The 23,805-nt window shown below is 39.9% G+C and overlaps 1 protein-coding gene across 3 annotated transcripts in view; it reads left to right on the top strand.

Moving 5' to 3' along the window:
• The first annotated feature begins 11,076 nt into the window (after positions 1-11,076).
• LOC142000863 (uncharacterized protein C1orf159-like) overlaps positions 11,077-23,805 on the top strand; it is a 60,294-nt gene continuing 47,565 nt past the window's right edge. Inside the window, exons 1-4 of one of the 3 annotated variants that reach the window (XM_074975495.1) lie at positions 11,077-11,157; positions 12,903-13,029; positions 20,106-20,196; positions 22,534-22,609. In XM_074975495.1, the coding sequence (XP_074831596.1) occupies positions 20,125-20,196; positions 22,534-22,609 (148 nt within the window). In that variant the 5' untranslated portion in view covers positions 11,077-11,157; positions 12,903-13,029; positions 20,106-20,124. Of the gene's footprint in view, positions 11,158-12,902; positions 13,030-20,105; positions 20,197-22,533; positions 22,610-23,805 lie in introns of those variants that run through there. The other 2 variants (XM_074975493.1, XR_012642339.1) reach the window with 2 other exon arrangements.

Below are 23,805 nucleotides of genomic sequence, written 5' to 3'. Positions count from 1 at the left end.
GCCCTCTGCTTTGCTGGTGGCACCCACCGCAGAGACGTGAACTAGAGAAGGACAGATGTCATATGGTGATATTCCTGAAAACTGGGAGGTAGTGGGGAAATAACCATATTTATAGGGGTGCTAAAGGGACACAAAGCCCTTCACCTTGAAGAGAGAACTCTCAATATATAGCTACACACATACTATTTGAAATACATTGTGAATTTCCTAGGTGAGAGAGGCTTTTATAGATTATCAACTGTTTGCACTGAAAAAGAAAAAGTGAAACCCCAAGGCAGATTGATAAATGGTAGAAACCTCATGCTTAATAAACCCAGACGGGAGAGCTATTAAATTACCCAACTTCAGTAGCTGCTAGAAGCCCATTGGAAGGAAATCCTGTTGCGCAAATCTGTTTCCCTGTTACTTCCTTTCTAGTGTTTTTCACCAGAAACAATCAATCCCATGAGTGCTGTACAGGGTTTAGAGACTTTCTTATTTTGTTTTCTCCCTTCCTCCTTTTTTTAAATCTGAGGGCCATTCAAACTTCTCTTCTAGACATTCTTTTTGCTCATTCAGGTCAGGGAAATCTGTAAGTATTCACATTCCAAGCTGATCCTTCTGTGCCTCCCAGCATTCAGTGCTCTGTGTAGGAGGCACTGAATAAGGAGAGATGAAAGATGATGAATTATGATGAACGCAGAAGGGTATGGGGAAACTGCAGTGGCTTACATGCCAAAGACACCCTTGAAGGAAACTTGCTTTGATCCCCAAAAGAACTCTAAGGTGTGCTGTTCTAATTATTTCACAGCTGTATCAGGGACAGAACCGTTGTTTGAGTTTTAGTTGAGATTTTGTTCTCTGGCAGAGTAGGGAAGCTGAGTTTGCTTCTGTGCATGTGTCCATACAGTGCACACCAGGAAAAAGCCCATGATATTTTGGGGGGGGAGAGGAGGGGGAGCTTGAAAATGAGAACATTTCAACTGATACCTATAGCTCTAACAAAAAATAATTTCTAGGAAGACTGGAGGGGAGGCAGAGGTGTGTGACTTTAATTCTTCCAACATCTAGCCTGTTACAAAGTATAGTATAAGATAAAATTTCTACAATAAAGCAGTGTTCTTCAATGCTGCCATATAATTCAACAGCCAAGACTCTCCTTGCCAATCTGTAGTCACTGTTACTGTGTATTGTGTATGTGCTGCTTTTACAAATGATGCCTTACAATGGCTAACATTCAGTACAAGTTTTGCCATGATGCAACTGATAAAGTATCTGAGCCCATCTAATTTCATGTAGCCAAAAATAGTTTTTCAGTGAAATCTGGGAAGCCCTGGGCCTAAGTGGTACACAGTAAACTCTGATGATCAGCATACCAGGATAAGGTGGAATCTCCTGCTCTAGGACAGTTGTAGCAAGGCATAGAAGGAAAGCAGAGCACAGAAGTTATGTGCCAGGTGCTCAGACTAGGTAGCAATGCTTTTCTTCTACCATACTCAAGTTCAAACTGTTTCAGAGAGGATTTTAGAGTATCACTGTGACTCCACTTGAGGGAACTAATTTGCATGTTAGGACTCCCAAATCCATTTAGGTCTTTAAGAATGACCATGAAATTAGTGTAATCTTTCTAGCTTCCTACAGATGGTTCTTTGTAGACTCTATATACCTTGCTTTGGTATCCACTTAGTGAAATAGGAAAAGCAATTGTAGTAGGTCTTCCATGTTAAGACTGCACTGTATCTTGCAAGAAGTACTGATCTGTGAAGCAATTTTCTGGCAAATTAACCATACACCACAAAATTAACTCCAGTACTGTAAGAATTTGATGATACTGTATTTCAACCTCAGTAACTAAATTCACTTTGGATATCCCCAAGAATGTTATGTGCTCAGCTCACCCTCAACTTGGAGAGAGACATTGCTGCTTATCTTGTAAGATCAGCTGCTGCTCATTCATTTGCAAGCACATTGATTAATTTTATAAGACATATGAAGCATGCCAGTATATACTATACCTTACTAGACCCTTTATAATTGATTTCCTTAAAACACCCAACTGTACTTTCACTAGTATCAAGTTTTTGTGCTCATCCGCTCAAATGAAAACAAAATCCTACCCAAACAAAATGAAATTTATTTTTAATAACTCTCCAATAGATGCTAATATATAACTGAAAATCCTTGTCCCAGGTACTAATAATGAAACCTTTATATTGCTAGAAATATTAAAACTTTAATACTCTCCCTAGTATGTTTTATATAAACTTGTACTTAATCTTTGTACTGGTAGCAAGAGTTTTGAGAGACAAATTTACATATTTGTCCCTCAATATTTTTATTTTCCCCCTTATCTGGGCTATATATGTCATGTAAACTGTTTACAACTGTCATGAACATTTTATAGCGTTGAAGCTTTTAAACTGTAACTTGTATAATTTATATATAAATGCTGAATACACCATCAAATGCAGTATAAGAATAACAGACTCATTGGTCTTACAGGTTTTAGAAATTTACCATTGCGCACATTCACAAATGGTTGTGTACAAAAACTCAGTACAATTACATACAAAGCTTTCATCTGCAATACAACACAGGAGTAGATAAGAAGGGAAAAACGTTATCATTTTAACAGTAATTACAATACAATGTGTGGAATAACAGTTCACAGCATTTAAAAAACAGATTGCTTATTTAGAGACAACATGAATAAATTAACTCTCCACTTTGGCTCTACTGTTCAAATTTCTTATATTAAGTGGAAACCCATCTTTTTCAGGGATTAAAATGCAGCTGATTGTATGCCCACTAATGCAGCAGTTTCCCCCATTTTTCCCTTAAACAATGGGTCTCTGTGGGATTTCCCACTCATTGTAGTATCCATCTATTCAGCTCTATTTTGATTGGTTAATCCTGTTCAGTATTTTTCCAGGCAAGAAATGACTTTGATTTTTAGCAACAGGCAAACTCTGTTATTTAAGTTATGGGCCATGTTTTTCTCTGTTACACCTGGAAGGTCAGTCTTGAAGTTTAACAATTTGTCTAACTTTTGTCAGGTTTCAGAGTAGCAGCCATGTTAGTCTGTATTCTCAAGAAGAAAAGGAGTACTAGTGGCACCTTATAGACTAACCAATTTATTTGAGCATAAGATTTCGTGAGCTACAGCTCACTTCATCGGATGCATTCAGTGGAAAATACAGTGAGGAGATTTATATACACACAGAACATGACCCATTTTTTCATGTTCTGTGTGTATATAAATCTCCTAACTTGTGTGTTTTTCAAATCTTTCCATCCACCGGCAGAAATTACTGGTCCTTTCTATACATATTCCTCATTCGTGAGCTAAAATTATGAGCATGCTAATGATTTTAAGCATTTATAGCCACTGCCATGAGCCATATTATATGCTTCCATCCAATATGTCATCAAATTGACGTAGGAATTGTGCAACCAGGCTAGTACCTCCCAGTCTAGCCTAATATGTCCAGAGGTTATTCCACAGTAGTATGAAAAAATCTTAGTCTTCCATAAAATTATTTAAAATAAAATGTGAACACTTACATGTGATGTCATAAACCAAGAAAAGTAAATAAATTCAAAGCTGAAGATTTACTGCCAGCTAGAAAGATGTCTTTTGATTATTGCTTGCAGTGAGGAATGGTCCAAAACCAACCTGAATACAGAATTAGTTTCTGTGACTTTCGAACAAATTATCTATAAAATTTAGACATGATGCTGATGTGACATTATCAGGTTTATCCCCATGCGGTCATTTTTCCTGACAGCTTTATGTACTAAGTAACACTCTTTGGGTACCAGGCAATGCAGGCAATCCAGTTTACCACCCATAAGAAACCCCATCTCTGGATGGAATCTAAAAGATTTTTAATTTGCATGTCACTACGCAGGTGCACTCAGCCTGAAACTATGATGAAAAAACATCAGATGCAACTGAACAGTTGACTCACTTTCCATGGGTACTATGATGATGCATTGATCATAAAAGATGTTCAAATGGGCTGCAAAGAGGCCTCGTTAAAAGTCCCAATATGGATATCAGAAATATCATATTTAAAAAACAAAAGTGCCATGATGTGGCAAGATGCCCATGTGGCACCAGAGTAATTTCAGTTTTGAATGTGCCCCATGTGCACACACAGTAGCAAAAGAGATAAACAGAACTATTATCAGGGACTGACCAGTTGTAAAATAACCCTGATATGCTGTGGAGAACACTGCGTATGTCCTAACATTCCACTGACATCAATAGAATACAATGGTACACCAAGTGCAGTGGAAAACCAGCAGTGATAGGTTTATAGGGGCAATATATTTTACACATAATAAACTTGGTTGTAAACAGAACATATGGCTTCTGGAAATTCCCATCAACCCAGCAACCTAGAGGCCTTGATCCTGCAAGCACAAGGTTCTAGCACTCCTGCAACCAGAGGCTACACATAGGCACAAGTAAGGTTAACTGCTAGACACAGACCTCTACACTGAGCAGTAATAAATCTCACTTCCCCTACATAACAGTCCTCTTAGTTGCAGATATATAACCCAAAAAGGGACGGGACATGGGCAGACAATGGGCATGTGTTTCTAGACTCAACCTTCACCACCTGCACTGTGCAGGATCAAGTTCCCAAATTTCTATTCCTATATGTTTGAGATAGTATTGATAGTAACTACTTAAAAATAAGGACAAATATTTCAAATAGAAATAATGTCCACTTCCCATTTTATATTGTAAAATTAACAAATTTGCCAGAAAGAAATAGAAGGAAATTCCATCTTGGGGGGAAAAAGCACTTGAGTTCTGCTATTCTACTTAATACCAACATCAGACACACATGCATCCCCATGCTACGGAATCATTTTTTTGTTAGATGTCTTTTCTTCTCTGTTAGACTAGAGGTAATATCTGGATTACTAATCTCAAACCCCAACGTAAATTAGACACCGATCAATCATTCCTACCTGTCGTTTTCTTCTGAACTTCTGAAATGCCTTCTGGATACTCACAGTCTCCATTTCATTTTCATTTTTTTCCTGATCTAAACCTTCAAGATACACCATGAAACAGCAGTTTCTCTTCTTTCCTGATTCCATGCTTCTTTCTAGATAACTATTTTGGACCTGCAATTATGAAAACGTTTACTTTACAGACAAGTTGTAATTAAAATACAGTTGCTGAGCCAAGTGGTGTGTATGTGACACCCAATGGCATTAAAAATCCTGTTGGAACTCATCAGTTCAACAGCATAGTAAATATGAGAAATATGAGATCCAAGCTATCCAGATGTTTTATGAAAACTGATCCAAAAATATTCTCATTGTATCTAAAATAGAATCAGCAACTGGAAGGACTAGATTAATTGTTTAAATCAGCTATTAGACACTCTTCAGATGAGCTGGCCTACACTCTACTAACATAGTCTACATGGATAGATAAACACACAAGTTTTAATTCAAATGGCTATTGAGTAAATAACAGCCCTTGGCTTGATTGAAAAGTGTAGAGTAAGAGCTCTTAGGAAGTTCTCTGATTCCTCCTGTACGATGCAAGAGAAACAATGAGGAGTCCTTGTGGCACCTTAGAGACTAACAAATTTATTTGAGCATAAGCTTTCGTGGGCTAAAACCCACTTCATCAGATGCATGGAGTGAAAAATACAGTAAGCAGTATATATATATGAAAAGATGGGAGTTGCCTTACCAAGTCGGGGGGGTCAGTTCTAACAAGGCCAATTCAATACAGACTAACATGGCTACCACTCTGAAACCACGCAATAGAAGTAAATTAAGATAACTTCTTGCATACGACTCAATTCTCATAGTGTAGGTGGGAAACTCAAGATACATCTGACTGTGAAATTGTCTGATTTGTATAATATTGCTGGTAAAAATCAAACCAGTTCTATCAAATTCAATATGTAATATAGTCCTCCAAAGGGTACCCGTATATGCCAGAAATGTCGAGATGTTTCCCTGTTTGAGATACCAAAATTTTGTTTCCGGTTTAGTGGACCACAAAATTATGGCAATTTAGGACAGATTCTGGGGGCCAGACATAAAGACTTGCAACCCTTAGTGTTTTTAATTTGGGTATGTAGGTCACTCCTGCTAAAATGTGATAGCTTTCTGCCTGGGTGCCCAACTATATGTCACCCAAGTAATCTTGAGGGAAGATAATAGGATGAGCAAATACATTACGAAACACAAATTATCATTGCCGCCTGGCAGGTGTTGTTTGATGTGTCCTATTGCAGACCCTTAACAATAACTCAGTGAAGATTTTTCTTAAATATTGAGGGTGTGATTTACCTTTCCACCAGTGTAAATCCACTGAAGTCAATGTAATTACATGAGTGTAAACCTGATGCAAGCAACAGAGAGGAGAATCAAGACCTGAAACTTACCTTTTAGCTGCTCTGGTTGATCTAAATGGTCAATAAGAAATGAGATCTCTGTGTAAGCTGAAAAGTTTGTATCTCTCACTAACAGAAGTTGGTCAAATAAAAGAGATTACCTCACCCACCTTGTATCTCCAATAAGAAATAACTAAAAAGTGCTTAAGAGAATCACCTTGAATATTTGAAATTGTGGCAGTTAAGTGGATTTGCTGACAGCCTAATATAACTACCAGGTAAAATGCAAGAGTAATCTCTGGCAATTTGGAGAGGTGAGGGGAAATCATAAGGATGACACTTCCAGCCTCTCTAAATTGCACAGTATAGCTGAATCTCTGTGAAGAAACCTTTCACTGCCTGCACAGTATGGCAGTAGCCCAGGAGGACTCTAACAGCACCTCAAGTCACATGAAACTTGTACAATGTTGCATCCATTTAAAAGTACCCACATGGAGAACAATAGGACATAAATGCTAGAAACAGTTCTTGGATAATGATAGCATGAATAAAATTTGCATATCGCACACAATCTGATTTTAATATTCCAAATCTTTTGCATTAAGAAGATCTGAAACTCACTGGAATATGCTATTGGTCCAGATTAGTAAGAGACAGACCATGCTCAGATGCCTCTGGTTTTCTACAATAACCCTCAGCCTCATGCCCCCTCAAAACAAAACAAAAATCAAACCCAAAACAAAGCATCCTTTCAATGTGTAGCCTAAAAAAAGCAGCTGGTATTTTTTTTCTGTCTTAAGTTAAAAAAAAATCAAGTTACATGTCAGCAACATTACATAATGCTTTTATATGGTATCTTTCTGTAAAGTTAATCACTGCATGCAGTAATATGTTTATCAAAAACAACTACTGTAGATGTAACCATGCGCACTGTACATTGTTTGGGTCTCCTTGTCTTTCCCAGTCCTTCTGTGGTCCATGACAGCTCCTTTTGCATCAGAGACCTTACACTAAGCCTGGCCTTGCATTCTCCTGGCTCTGCCACAACCAAGGTCAGAGTTCATTCTCTCTCTCTCTCTCTCCCCCTTCCCTTTCCTTCTCCCCTGCCCTCTGGCATCTGTCAGTGACTGTCCAATTAACAGTTCTGAGCCACAATTACAGAAGTCGTAAATGAAAGGATACTTTATTGGTAACTGTATATAAAATGACAAATCATAAAAAGTAAGAAAAAATAGACCTATTTAATAAAATAGCGCAGAAGTGATACAAGATTTAGTTCCAGAACACTGAAATATTACTTTCATGCATCAGAAAAGTATCTTCCCTTCTCACAGTGAAAACTTTCTTCTAGTAAGCATCTAGATGTTACGGTGTATAGAAATACCATAGGGAGACAGGCAATAGATAAAATAGCCCAGAAAAGTTTCTCGCTGTAGCCAAAGCTCCCTTTCTCATAGCTTAATAAATATAGTTTAGTATCTGGGATCTCATCTTCCAGCTAATTCTCATGTAGTAATATAGGTGTTTTCTTTCCACAAATATGTTTTCCTTAATTTAGAAGCAAATTTATTTATAATTCTCCCTAATATCTACTCAAGGGATTGTTTTCTTCCTAACACCTTGCCATTCAAGTACTCATATATTAGCAGATATTCTTTTGTCTATTTTAATGATTGCCAACATCTTGGGGAGATGTCTGGACACGTTACATAGACAAACCTTGATAGGCAGAGCTGCGGAGTCAATACAACACCACTATAGAATTATTTTAAAATAAATATTATAAATGCATTGGCTTTATTTCAAGAACACATTTATGTAAATCATGCAACCAGATTTAGTTAATTGCCACAATATGCCTATTAGCTTGTATATTGCACCCGAAAAGGATGTAATCTTCCACCATCCTCACTTGGAAAGATCACTGTAGAAATTTAACTGGACTGCATGCCCAGTTTATCTACTCAATCTACTTAAAAGTTAGCTAGCTGATGAAATTTGTGTCCATGATCATACAGCTAGTTTGAGAGAACCCTGTTCTAACTTTAAAATGTTGCAGTAGTACGGAATATGGGAATTCTGGCATTAAAGTGGGGGTATTTAGTGTACTCATTTGCAGTGTCAACATCCAGAAAGTTCTTTTCCAGCAATTTTATTTCACAGCAGTGCTGGTCTGAGTTATACAAACAGAACAATTTAAAGAACTGGGTATGTTTGTCAGTGCATGGATTTTCTTCTACCTTGTAAATTATTGGCATGTTTCACTGATTCCAGGTTTAAACAGCACACAATCTTTCCTTCCATCTGTAAACTTGTAAGTGACATAACTTACCTTACACAGAAATGATGCTGAGTTTTACAAAGCCCTCATATATTGAAAAATGTAGTAAGTTGTGGTGCTGTAGAAACTATTCATAGCCTTTAAAGGACTGCTTCTTACATACACTGGATCTGTACTAATTATGATGTTATGTCTGGGTTTTTTTGTGCTTTATATTCACAGGAGATTTATTTGTGAAACATACAAGAAAGTTAGCAGAAAAGCAAACATTTTTTTTTGCTTTTTTCAGTTTGTTTACTTTGTGCATCTGTTTATCTGAAGTTGTTATTATAAATCTTCTCTCACTATGATGTCTACATGCCAAACAGAATTAAAATGCAGAAAGCTTAAATTCAAAATATTTTATCTTTTCTCATGACCCCTGAGCAAGGTGGGACGGCTTGTACTGTATGTTCAAGCTGGATGAATGAAGCTGTAGGAGTACTGTCTCAAAGTTCAGCAGCAGCATCTTTTTGAGCTGAGGTTTCTTTGGCCTTGTTCTCAAGAAGTGAACTTTTAAGTCTCTCCATGTCTGATTTTTGGTTTTGCTTTTTAGGCATTGTAACTAGTTCTCTAACTGCTTTTCAAAGTTGCTAATGTAGAAATTTCAAAAAGGTCAATTTTCAAAAAGTAAAGCTGAAACTTACGTGAAAATTGTCTTAGGAGCTCCATTCAGCTTTCCATCTACACAGCTATCTAAATATTACAGTGAACCTGTGTGTATCTGACAATACTTTGTGTGTAGTCAGTTTCACTATTCTCCATTAGTCAATTACTTAGGTTCTCCCTTGCTGAAAAGACCTTTATAAATATCAAGAGGAGAACAATTTTCAAAGTTTTTTTTTTTTAATGTAAGCTGGACATAGTATTTAAAAGAAGTTTTCAGACATTGGAATTTTCTTAATTAGCCAGCCGGCAGTTTCTCTATCTAATTTTCCATAATCTAGGCTTGTCACAGAACACAGGATTTTATAAAATTGTTGCCTTTATCAGTTAGCCCTATAGGAAAAATTTTGTTCTGTTACAGTGACATTGCTTGGTCATAGGGAGAGTAACTGCTCTTCCCTTATTTTAAAAGATGTCCATTATTTCTTATCCGACAGAATAAATGAACATAATGTCTCCATGTCCTATGCACAGGTCAGAGAGGGGAAAAAATAAATCATGATACTTTTTCAATCTCTGTCCACTCATTGGAACAAAACGAGATGCCATCGATAATATTCTGTACATCTTCATAATGTGATTGTCCCTCTTCTTGCTGGCTTACATCAGCAGTGAAATAGTTAAGTGATGTCATGTAATGTATCATGTGTCAGAGTTAACATCACATTGAGATGTTCACACGTCTCAGAGATAATGGTTGTAATCTGTCTGCAGGTACCATTTCTGTTTACACTTGGATCACATTTTGATTTCCCTTTGCATTCATAAGATCTAGAGGGGTTTTTTTTAAGTGACAACTTAGGTTCTGGAGCACAAAATGGCAGTCTCCAAAGAATAGTGCCACCTTGCCAGCCCATTTTGACTCCTGGTCCAGTATGTCAAGCGAGAATGCCCCTTGTCTCATATTTCAGCAATAATCAGTCGAAGGATCAGACACGGATACCACGATAAGTCTGTGTAAATAAACTCTGCAGGGTGGGTGTCATCCTTTTGGAAATAAGCTTCATCCCAGAGTTCACACATCTTTCCTTGAAATCGGGGTGCTCACGAGGGTTGCGATGCAGATGTCATGGCACAACCACGTGGTGTCAAGACACTTGCGTAACTTCTGCAGCATTTGGGGGAGCTCCCTACACAATGGGGACAGCCCCTAAAAATCCTGGAGGACCATCTCCCTCTCCCCCCCGCACCCATTTATCCTGAAAACGCCTGTCTGGACCCCATTTCTTTGCACCCATTTTGTAACTGACTTGATGAGGTGGGGAGAGAGAGTCCAACTCTGTGCCCCCCCACTTGCCACCCTACTCCCCCCCAACCCAAGTGGCACCAAGGTCCAGTACCAGGCTTGTGGGGTTCCCCAGCATAGGGGGCTGTTCCCTACCCAGCAACTCTTCCCCTCACCTGCTCCCTCCTCCTCCTCCAGGGGCGTCTCCGTCTCCTAGCAACGCTCAAAATGGCTGGGCGGCGCGGCGATTTCTGGGAATTATAGTCCTGGCACCCCCGAGCCTCTCGTCCCTTACCGAGGCGAGGGACTATACTTCCCAGGAGGCATCGCGCGCCGAAGTGGGGAGCTCGTCGAGGTGGCGCCGCGGCGGGGTTCCCTGTGGAGCGAGGGGACACAGGTGGGGGAAGCGCGGAGGTCGCTGGGAATTGTAGTTCAGAACCCGGAGAGACTCTCCAGAGCCAGTGGGCGGGAGGGCAGAGCAGGACTACAAGTCCCAGGGGGACGCAGGAGGGAGAGGGCTGGACGCCGCTTGAGGGCGGGGGGTACGAAAGGGAACCTGCTGGCGGAGGCTCTGGAGGTTCCTCACTCAGGTGAGGGGGTGGCTGTGGAGAGGGGCTTGAACCCCTCCTGGGCCTGCAGGGTTTGAACCCCCCTCCCCGCCGACGCCCAGGCGATACTCCGCTGTTCCCCCCATCTGTCCCGCGCTCTGGGGGCTCAGGCCCTGCCGGGTGCCCCAGCGTGGGGGGCGAAGGGGAGGACTCGGGGTCCCCCGCATCCTGGGGTGTAGAAAGCGGGGGCGATGAGGGCTCGGGCCCCCCATATTCTCTGGGGTAGGAGCCAAAGGCTCTGCCTCTCTCTGCAGTTGAGGGAGAGACCAAAGCCCCCATATTTTGTGGGGGACAAGTCGGAGAGAAGGCCAAGCCCCCCCCCCCGCCATCTTCCATACTTGGGGGGGGGGCAACAAGAGGATGGGGAATGACTAATGTCCCTTTTACTTCGGTGGGGTGAGGAGGAGAAATGCCCCAGTGTCTCTTCTTGTAAACCCTCCCCCCCCATATACTCACCTTTTTTAGGGGGGACAGATATTTGGGATTCAAATGGCTCCAGTGCCTTGTCCAGTAACCCCCTCAATACACCCACCTTTCTGGAGGTGGTGGGCTCACGTTTTTGGGTTTCATTTACTGGGCTTCAGAATGAGGAAGGCTTAAAAAGTAAACTAAGTTTGAATGTGACTTAAAATTTGGCATTAAAACAGGCACGGCAAAAATGATTAGTCTTAGGATCTTCTAAAAAAACCCAAAACCTTGATTAAAAACAAATGCCTGTCTTAACACTAGTAATTAGTGAAATTCCTGCAATGGGAAGGGGAAGTTGCGCAAAGGTTTCAAAGCTGCAGACAGTAAATAGTTTGTTGTAATATATTTAGCAAGCAATGTGAACCACATAAAAATAGGGGGTGTGGAGAATACATTCCCTGGCAAAGAAGCTACTGTACATTTTAACTTGGGGAGCGGTTGCAGCATTTTGGTATGTCAGGGGAAGCCAAGGAAATAGAAATCTCTCTTTTCTTCCCAGTCCTTACAAATAAATTATATAAAATCCAGACCTCTACCAAGACAAGGAAATGCCCACATTTTCAGACTGATTTGACAGTACAGAATCTCTCTCCAATGACAGAATTTTTGTAATGTATTCTTAATTTGAAAAAGTGGGGTTTTTTTCTGATCATAGTTTGGCAGTCCTGGATTTTAGGTTTTGTTTTCAGGAAGTATTTTTTAAAGTGTGTTTGCCAGTTTAATCTCTTTAATTGCACAAGATCAGGCTTAGTAAGTATCTAAAGGCATTTCTAAAGCACCTGTAACTGGAGTATGTAACTATACTTTGGCAACAAAACCTTGCCAACATTAATTTCTCTCATCAAACATTGAAGGTATCTGTAACGATTGTCATTGTAGAAGCAGTTATTGCAAACTTCTGGCTGACTGAACAATGATGGCAGTTTTGAGTCACCCAGTGGCTGCTTTACGCACATTCGAATCATGTAACTCCCTTGCAGTAGAAACAAGTCTTGAAGTGAGTGTAACTTTGCACTCTTGTAGATGGCATGAGGGTCTGTTTCAATGCTTGCAGGAGGCCTCAAATATACTTAGGTCAACTCTGTAGGTCCCAACTAAACTAGCACTGTCCTTATCATGGGTATGTGTTAGGAGAGCAGGAAAAACAGGTAAGAGGATCTGGAAAAACAAGTCGTCTTTTTTTTTTTTTTTAAAGCTTTCCTTTGTAAGGGATTGTGATAAGCATGACCCAAATAATTGTCTGTCCTTCTACTGTGTAGGTGTCTTGCTACATGTATTTGAGGTATGAATGAGAACCTAGCAGTACACCATGTTAAATTCCTCCTTCCTGAATAAAAAGTGTTTGTGGAAGATCCAGTACTTCAGTATGAAACTCTGAAAAATTTGGTAAGTGAGAATTTTTTGGCCTTTGCCAAGTATGTGGTTTATGAAACTGGGATCTAATTTATTTTGCCTGTATGATATCCTGACAGTTATGAGCAACTAAAGGTCACTTCAGAACTAAAATTGCATTTGGCAGCAGAATGGAGATGATAAAATTTCAAAATCTTATCTGATAACCACAGACTGAATCCACCTGAAATGTATGCACCAAATTTTTACCACCCACTCCCTTCCTTTTTCTTTCTTTTTTTGTTTTGTTTGGCCTGTATCTGGGAAAAAAAGCAAACAAACTTGTGGATACAATTCTTTCATAATACTTAGTCCTGCCGTGAGTGCAGGGGACTGGACTAGATGACCTCTTGAGGTCCCTTCCAGTCCTATGATTCTATGATTCTAATACTGGACACAATGCTAAAAATGCACCTAAGCTAGTATAACTGATGACTATCCTTAAATTAAGTTTTGTTATTTTTAATAAACCTTAAGTTATAGAAGCACCCCTGCATCCAGGAAAGGGATAATTTTCTGGTTGTCAGGCTACAAGAACCAAATAAATACTGCTGAGTAAAAATGTAAAGAATGTAGCTTATGCCTATTCAAGCACGTGAGATCAGAGCTGACAATAACTTAAGGTTTTAGTTTTCATTTTTAGCATTTTATGATAGGAAGTATCTAACGTTTAAGGATATGATTCTGTCATTGAGGTCATGGATTCCATGGCTTTCTGGGACCTCCGGGACTTCTTCTGGGACAGAGCCAGAGCAGCGGCCGCTGGAATAGCTAGCCGGTGGTCAGCGCTGGGGCTGCCAGAGCAGTGGCTGCCCAGTCAACCCCAGGGCCACTGAAACAGCTGATCAGCCCCTGCAACAGTTGGCCAGTGGTCAGCCCTGGGGCTGCCAAACAACTGACCAGGGGTCAGCCCTGGGCCCGCCGGAGCAGCAGCCGGGGTTGGGTCAGCCCCCTGGGGGCTGGAGCAGCAGTGGTCAGCCCCTGCCACGGGAGCAGTGGGAGGGCTGGAGCAGCTGCAAACCCCAGCAGCACTCTGTTTGCCTCCCCTCTTCTCCCCTCCCCCACCCCCCCACCGGGTATTTTTAGGAAAAGTCAGGGACCGGTCACAGGCTTCCATGAATTTTTGCTTATTGCCTGCGACCTGTCCCTGACTTTTCCTAAAAATACCTGTGACAGAATCTTAACCTTACTACTGTTAATTATAATATCTGTGTTTTCAAAATAAAGGATGTTGGCACTTACGGTATAAATACCTTTAGTCTGGGCTCCAGTTTGTGTGTCCTTTTTTTTTTTTTAAAGACCGAAAGTGAAAGCCCTGCCAAATGTAGTACTCACCAGAGAACTGTTTTCCTAATTTGCTAGTAATTTGTTTCATTATGCATTATATTCTGAATAAGCTATCTCCTCCTGTTATAATGGCATTCTAAAGTCAACAGTATTACATTTCTGATTGCATAGGGCAGTGTTTCCCAAACTTGGGACACCGCTCATTCGGGGAAAGCCCCTAGTGGGCCGGGCCGGTTTGTTTAACTGCCGTGTCCGCAGGTTCGGCCGATCGTGGCTCCCAGTGGCCAAGGTTCGCTGCTCCAGGCCAATGGGGGCTGCGGGAAGTGGCGGCCGGTACATCCCTCGGCTCATGCCGCTTCCTGCAGCCCCCACTGGCCTGCAGCGGCGAACCGCGGCCAGTGGGAGCCACGATTGGCCAAACCTGTGGACGCAGCAGGTTAAACAAACCAGCCCGGCCTGCCAGGTACTTTCCCTGAGCAAGCGGTGTCCCAAGTTTGGGAAACACTGGCATAGGGGATGCAGTAACTTTTCCCTCTAGTTAAAGTGCTGGCCATGGTGTTAGTAATAAGCCTATTAGTATTTGACAGCTAAAGGCCCATGTAAAATGAATTACATGGTCTTGATTTATTTTCTTGTGGATGGATGTCCATGGCACAAACTACCATCAAAGTCCGTGCCCTATTTGGCTGTCTTGCACTTTGATTATCGTGGAGAATGAACTACTACAAGCTGTCTGTGCACAAGGTACCTAAACACTTGCAGCAAAGCTTAAGGAACTTTCATATGTTTCACCTGTTTTATTAATAACAAATTTGAGTTTCTAATTCTGTCTGACTCCTTTCATGAGCGTTATTTTTCATTTAAACAAAATATATGATGTTACCAGCATCGCTTCACTGAATGTCCTATGCCTAATCCGATCAAGTATTCTTAATATATATACAAGTTTCCACTCTTCTGCATTTATTTGCTAATAGATATTTCTATGAGCAAATATTGGTTCAAATAAAATATAAAAGATGCCTTTATAGTTTGAGAGGGAGAAAGATCAATTCACTGGAAAGATTCAAAGGCATTTTTATCCAATGTCCTATTTCTGCTGGAACAGCTGCAGGGGAGATGTTCTAGTTCAGTACAATCATTAGCAGCTGTGAACAAGTAGCTGTCCATAAGTGTAATTGTTTCATTGTTGATTAGTACTCTAATGTAGTTCAGGGATGGAAATATAAGAGGTGTGTGGAGCCTATACCATAAACTTGTGTCCAACAAGAATAAGTACCAGTCATTCTGAAAGCATCTAGTTACTGATGTTTTCTTGTGCGGAAAATATTACATTTTTCTTTCCTGAAAGATAAATATATTCAGATGACAGGAAAATTCTTATTTAAATAGTTTTCTCCTCTCTCTTCGATATTTAACTTTAGTATACTAATGAAGCAGGTACTGACAGACATTTGTGTGTAGAGTCCAAAGTGATGAAAAATTGATCAGCATCTGGCTATAACAGCTGAGGATATTATCTCAATGGAAGTCATATATAATCAAAGAGGCAATATTTACCTTTTTGAGGAGCATGAGGTACAGAAGATAAGACAAATTCTGTCTCTGAGAGTTGGATGTATTAATGAAACTCAAAAAATATTAAAGCTATACACACCGTCAACAAAAGCTTTTTAAAGATATGGAATTGATTGCAGTGTTGAACTGCCTTGAAAAGTATCAAGAGTAGTGTTGTCTCCCTGTGCCTGTTTATAGCAGCTGAAAATCTGGCCTAAAGTGCTTGTGTCCCTTGTATGTAGCTCTGTAAGTACTCCATGTGATGAATATATTTTTGAGTCAAATATTTAAAAATGAGAAACGGGTCTACTACCACCAGAAAATTCTAGTCAACATGCTTCCTTAAAGCCCACAAGGAACCTGGATTTGATTTTGGTAATGATCTGGACAATAGACCAAACAATTTTTTTTTATGTTATGACATTTTTGGATCTTGTTTGTCAATTGCACTGTAAGTTATGAGCGAAGGTTTTAAAACTTTTTGTTTACTATAAAAACATGGAATACATAGGCTATTTTAAACTGGAATATTTTCCACAAGGTAGGTCATTTTGAAATGTTTACCCTTGTCTTGTGATTAAAACCAGTGTAATCTATATTATTGCATTTTCTTACTAGAGGGGAATTTTGTCACTCAGACTTGACCACTGGATGCATTTCATCTATAGTATTAGTGTACTTTATTTTGTTATTTCACCGGTACGATTGAATTTCTAGACTCTTGTCACAGTAAGAGGACATTAAACTAAATCCTATGGAGTCTTATTGAAAGGCTTTATACTTGAAACAAAGCCGCATCTACATACTCAAAGTAGAATTATTCTTAGCATTTATATAACCATTTTACATTTTGATAATCCCAAACAAAGATTAATATTCAGAACACCCTTATGAGGGTAGGTAAGTGGGATCTCTATTTACAAATGTGTAAATTGGGCGGGGGGGGGAGGAAAGGAATTGAGTATCTTGCCCAAAGCTGTACAAGAAATAAGTGGCAGAGGCAATATTATCATTTAGGATTTGTTGGCACCTGTTTCTATGCTCTAATCTCTAGACAAGCTGTCTCCTTAAGTAATCTCAGAAGAATGTTGATAATTGAGGTTTTGATTAAAACTAGCGATTGAGGTTTCAAATATGCTGTTGAATAATATACCTTGTTTTCACAAGTGGTTTAGGGACCTATTTGTGAATTACAAATTTGTTTCCATCCTGCCCTAAAGATGTCCAATTTTGTAATCTCCAAATCTGAATCTTTTCCAGTCCTTTCAGATGCACTTTTTCTTCTGAAGTATCTCCCTTCAATAGCCCATTGTATAGTTTGAGGTGACCCAAAGATCTCCCTTCCAAAGGCAGTGCATTCAGCATGCTCTTTATAACATAGGAGCAAGATATGCGTAACTATCATTCCCGAGGTTCATTAATTCTCTGTTATAAATATCTCATTTTGGAGAACCATTTTGTTCATGGGGGATATATACACTTTGTCTCCAAATAGTGTAATCTGCATCAGTAATAGCAAATCTAATCAAGAGCTCAATCTTTTCCTCGAGTCTTCAATTATCAGTGTCAGATAGTGCCAAGTACATAATGAACTTGAACTGACTGCTTCTCATTTGGCAGTGGTGTCACTTTATTCATGTGTGTAAATTTAAACTTGAACTAATGGAATTGTGGAGGTTGTTGAATTGACGCCACTAGCCATCACCTTCAGCCCCCAACTAAAACCTCTCCCATGCATCATCAAGGATCTACAACCTATCCTGAAGGATGACCCATCACTCTCACAGATCTTGGGAGACAGGCCAGTCCTCACTTACAGACAGCCCCCCAACCTGAAGCAAATACTCACCAGCAACCACACACCACACAACAGAACCACTAACCCAGGAACCTATCCTTACAACAAAGCCCATTGCCAACTGTGTCCACATATCTATTCACATCATAGGGCCTAATCACATCAGCCCACAATATCAGAGGCTCGTTCACCTGCACATCTACCAATGTGATATATGCCATCATGTGCCAGCAATGCCCCTCTGCCATGTACATTGGTCAAACTGGACAGTCTCTACGTAAAAGAATAAATGGACACAAATCAGACGTCAAGAATTAGAACATTCAAAAACCAGTTGGAGAGCACTTCAATCTCTCTGGTCACTCGATTACAGACCTAAAAGTTGCAATACTTCAACAAAAAAACTTCAAAAGCAGACTCCAACGAGAGACTGCTGAATTGGAATTAATTTGCAAACTGGATACAATTAACTTAGGCTTGAATAGAGACTGGGAGTGGATGGGTCATTACACAAAGTAAAACTATTTCCCCATATTTATCACCCCCCCTTCCCCCCCCCCAATCCCCACGGTTCCTCAGACATTCTTGTCAACTGCTGGAAATGGCCCACCTTGATTATCACTACAAAAGGTTCCCCCCGCCCCGCTCTCCTGCTGGTAATAACTCACCTTATGTGATCACTCTGGTTACAGTGTGTATGGTAACACCCATTGTTTCATGTTCTCTATGTATATAAATCTCCCCACTGTATTTTCCACTGAATGCATCCGATGAAGTGAGCTGTAGCTCACGAAAGCTTATGCTCAAATAAATTTGTTAGTCTCTAAGGTGCCACAAGTACTCCTTTTCTTTTTTCACTGGAGACTTGACATTCTTTGATGTCCACAGTACGAGGTATCATGCACTGTAGTCTTTTCCCCATTTGCTCTGCCTGTGTGCTTAAATCATCCCTGGCTGGAGGGACCTCTTCTAGCCCATCTCCATAGCCCATTCAAGTCCTCAGTCTCTAGGCTTGAAAGAACTGTGAAGGGGGCTAATTATAGTAGTGGTCACCGTGAGGGGTGGACCCTTTTCCAACCACCAAACCTATTGGTCCAATTTTTGGAGTTAGGGACAAGAAGTATGTCTGACTACTGTATCTTTTGGTTTAACAGAAAGACTTACGAAAGTTAAGATTTAAGGATGTTTTCTCTTAATACAGAAGTCAAATTTGTTTAACATGGTTTATGTGGGTTCCTTTAGCTTTTTTTTTTTTTTTTATAATTGGTCAACATTGCATTACCGTGACTCTCAGTAATTCGGTAATATCATAAATTATTTTAAAATTCACCCACAGGATCCTTTTTATGCCACAGCACTTCAATAACTACTTTCGGTTTATTAAATGACACTGAAGGCCCATCTGAGCTTTCAGCCTGCAGTCCCCCATTTCTAACTTTTTCTTCTTATTAAACTTCAATCAGGAGGTCTTTCATGTTTCCTCTGAAATACTTTCCCTGCAGGTAAATAAGGTTTGAAAGTTTTTTTTTTGTTCCATAATATTTCAGAGGAAAATGGGTCTAGCTACCACACACTTTATTGCTTGTAGTGTGTTTCGATAACATGGTGATAACACAGCAAGTGTTTGAACAGCACAGTCAGATCAAGGAGTTGAGGTTACGTTTTTGGTTAGCTAAACTTTATTAGGACTGGGAGAAGGGGATTGACTTCCATTGGGGTCTTTTTGGGCCTGGCTGGAAAAAGTGGGGAAGAGAAGACACGTATATGTAACAATAGTTTGAAAAACTACATTCTGCTTTATATGGAGATAGTTTCAAAATAATCTAATTTAAATTATTGCAGCCAGAAATCCTGACTAGCTAAACTTCTGTTTGAATTCGGTAATGTTGCATCTTAACTTGCAAACTTTATTAAGACTTCAGGTCTCTGTTCTGGGGAGAATAACTATGGCATTAACTTTCTGAAGAGCTGTTACTCTGTATCCTGATACCAATCCTTTTGCAGTTCAGTGCTGCAGCCAGAGGAGTCAGTTTTTGTTGTGGGCAGGTTTATCAGTGATGGTGCCAGGCAGTAACTGTTCGTATTACAATCCCATTGATTTTTAGATCATGGGTGTGGAATAGTCTCTGCATAGCACTGTTTGGAACAGACTGATAAGGCTCCTTGTTTCCTAGCAACCACACAGTCTGCCATAACCAGAAACCTGCCCCTCTGCAGCTGGAATGAAAATTCTGAGTGTCTCAAATTTGTACCTTTAAACAAGGTAAGTCTTTCTCCTGTGAGATGCTGAATGTAAAAGCCTTTGTGTTCAGTTAAAATTAACATTTCAGCAGAAGTTTGTTTTGGATGCAGACAGAGAGAGAGAGAGAGAGAGATTCTACCTTCTTTGTCCTTAATATAGTGTTCCATTCTCTCTCTTTTTATTTAGACATTTCTCATTCCTGGGCATGGCAATGTCATATGTCCTTCTCCTAACTAGACTCATAGCTGAAGTTACAAGCAAATCCACTGAAAGTTTGGTATGTATTATCTGTCATAGCTCTGCATGAAGTTTCATTCTGCTATGAATGAAATGGAGTTAAAATTGCCTGTTTATATGCTAAATTCTCTTAGGAAGGAAGTGGGGGGTTTCCCCCTTAAAATGCTGTTTATAGGAGATTTTCTGATCACAGGAAAAGCAGCACACCCAGAACTTGCCTGTAAACATTAATATCAGTTTTTCCTTTCTCCAAGCAGCGTTTGCTGCCAATGATCAATATGATAGGTAGACGGAGCAAATCATTCCCAACAGGAATGAAGATCTAGCCCTCAGTATTGCAGTATTGATTGGATGCTCTGTCTAGACAATTTGGCAACTAGTGAGGGGAACTTGCTCTGAAGACTGCCTGTCAAAGCTTTGCCCCCCCACCCTGACACAAACCCACTGGCTAGAAGACATGCAGCTGATCACACTCTGAAAAACATAGATAATCATGATTTTAAAAGCTTTTAATCTTTCTAGCTGCTTGGCACTACAAAAGTAGCCCAAAATATGGAAACCTAAAATCAGCTTTAAAAAGCTGCCCGAGCTTACAGGAAACTGCTGCTGCCTATTGCACAGTGAATCAGCAGAAATTTATAACCTGTCCTGACCTACAAGCCTTTGTATGTACCAAGCTGCCTATTTTGTCATTGACTGTGAGCCTTTCTGTTCTTTCCTGTTCCCTGACTTCCCCTCCCACACTCCACTAACTTGAAGTCTGCCGCAGTCATTACAAGTGTGATTATCTCAACCAGGTCAGGGATGAATGATACACTCTTCCTGATATCCTTGAACCTCATCACTTGCTTGATTAATTGATGACTACATATAATAACAAATACTATGCTGGGTTGGCTTAGACTGACTTTGACCCTTTAGTCATATGCTTGGATACTAGCCTGATCTTGTGCTACTTTCCACCAAGCTCAGTGAATCTGAGAGTTTTTAGACTTGAACAGCTTGATATTTTTGAGAAAAAAATCAGATTTAATACAACTGCAAAGGTCCTGGCTCCCACCTCTGTGCTCAGTCCACTAGCCCATATTGTTTCAGAACATTTTTTTTTAGCCCTATGAGGAAGAAGTTGTGTAGCTTAAATGACACTCTCCTGCATTGCAACATTAATATCCAGAGAAAGAATGACTTTTCTATAAGGGAGGAGTTATGATACTGTCTTGCAAAACCACACATTTTTATTTTTAAAATTTGGCATCTGGTATTTGGCTTGTTTACATGAATATGAAGTGCTCTAAAGAGTGCTTTCACTTTATAGTACTGACATCCTAACAGTGAGAGAGTTTATTTTTTTTATAACGGAGTTCTCCTGTCACTGCATATAAACATCAAAAAGAGAGCAGTTTTAGTCAGTGCGCTGTTTCACATGAGATTAGTTTTTGCCATGATTCTGACATGCATTATGTTTTTCACCTACAATATTAACGCAAAGCTCCCTTTTCTAAAGGTGCTCTATGAAATTAGGAAACTCCAATGCAAATGTGAAGTTTAATAAAAAATCAGCCTTATCCTCACTTTGGAGTATGGGGGAGGAATGAGGACCCTCAGATCTGTGCACAGAGGAGACCTAGCTTAGCTGCCTCTGCAGCAGTCCCCCTGGAGCCCACAGAGTGCTCTCTCTGCTAGTCTAAGATCTGTACAAGCGAAAGCAATGAGGACTAAGTGAGATAAGGTAGACATGCATCATCCCGCACATTTACTATGGAGTCCCCTTTCTGGTGGGGATTCTCTTTTGCAGAGGGTTTCTGGGGCAGCTGTGTCCCAGGGGAGTCCCTGGGACCACCAGGAGTCAGAGCTGCTCTGAAGCACAGACCCTCACCATGGATGATCCTGGCCTCCTGCCCCCCTGGAATCTGCAGCTTTTTGAGTGGTCCTATGGCCTGTTCTGTAAGGGGCAAAGACAATGATAGGGAAAATCTGTTACGGCAACCACGCTGAAATTGCCTTCTCCAGGGTTTTACCTCAGGAGAGTGAGATTCAGTCCAAGGAGATGAACTGTACATTGTTCTAGAAAAGTTGGCAAGTGCTTTTACAAAGTGGTTCTATGAGGTCCCATCCAAAATCAACACGGACATGTACCTTCTTTTACATTTGTTCGCAAAGCCCTAATTTGGGCAGTTGCTGACTGGTCAAAATGATCTCATTGATGTAATCCAACCTGTTCTGTATCCTCTTCTGCTGATTATTAAAAATTGACAATGAAGTGTTCATTGATACTGTAATTTGTTCCTTTTTCATTAGTATGTATTGGGTAAGATTGAGCTGTGTTTTTAATAAAGCCAAGAGCTGTGGGAAATGTGCTGTAATGTTTTCTTTTTAGGTTTCACAGCCAGAATGCTGTATGGATGTATTGGATGCTAACAGCACCTGTCCAGTCACTAACCAGTGCAGTCCAGGTAGTGTCTTTGTCCAAGAGAAATTTCCCAGAGCATTTTTCTGTAGCCAGTGGCAAAACACAGAAGCTAATTAATTAGGGAAGGAAAGAAAACTTACTGTACACATGCATCTTGAGGAATGTTCTCTGTATGAACACGTGTAACTCTCATGGAAACTGTATGCTCACATGGGGAGGATAGTAGCCTGGCATTGCTGAACTTGTTTTTCAGTTTTCACATAGCATAAAGTGGTATGATGCTAGGTGTACTATAAATTAATATTTACAAGCACATGTGATGCATAAATACAGTAATATACAGCTAAGGGGGAAGGAAGAAAGACTTAAGCCTTGGCTAATATGATGCAAATGTACTATCTCTTATGATGTGGGTTCCCTTTTGTGCAACTTAAAGCAGACTTTCAGAGAAATATTAGTTGATTTCCCACCTCCTTTTATCATTCTCCAACAATGCCAGGAGAAAAGATGATCTAACGTTTGTAAAAATCCACCTTTGTTTAAGGTGAAGTGGAAAGCTTTAAAAAAATAATCAAACTCTTCTAGATTCAAGATCAGTAAGAGAACATATAGGCTTCAATATTACTGATTCTCTGAAGAACTAAAGAATTGAAAATCACATTTTTTCTTTCTTATGACTAAAACTGTGGGTTCTGTCTTTTCTTCACATTAGATATTAAAAGGTATCTTAAGGTTCGTTATTTTTCTAAGCTAAATGCTTTGCTGCTCAGTTACTTAAACATTACATGATTACTACATTCATTTCTGTTCTTAAATGATCTGAGATGTGGCACAAACTGTTGTCCATAAGTCGTATAGATTCATATCTTTTTGCATCATGCTATAAAATGTTAAACTATCTGAATATTTGGTGTCAGATAAAGTACTTCGTTGCTTTCTTCTTATTTACTATAGAAAGGCTTTGCCCTTACAGTGGGTATGTTTTGTGTTTAAAATAACTGTCAGGTATAATTTATTACTAAGGGCATCAAATGCGCAGCTTCCCTCGGAGGAAAACCTACCAGCAGAGCTGTTTTCCAATCAGTGCTCTACTAATAGTGTGCTTTATGGAATAATTGATCCCAGTTTGGCCAAAGGCTGTGGAGGACTGGATTTTAGGCTACATAGTGAGTTTTTGCTTTAGTATCTAGACTGTAACATGATCTAGGAGGAATATCCTTCTAATAATCAGGCTCCTAA

Source organism: Natator depressus, chromosome 18 (genome assembly GCF_965152275.1).
Source record: "Natator depressus isolate rNatDep1 chromosome 18, rNatDep2.hap1, whole genome shotgun sequence".
NCBI lineage: Eukaryota > Metazoa > Chordata > Testudines > Cheloniidae > Natator > Natator depressus.
The sequence above is the reverse complement of the archived record's forward strand: the minus strand, read 5'-3'. Positions and strand labels throughout refer to the sequence as shown.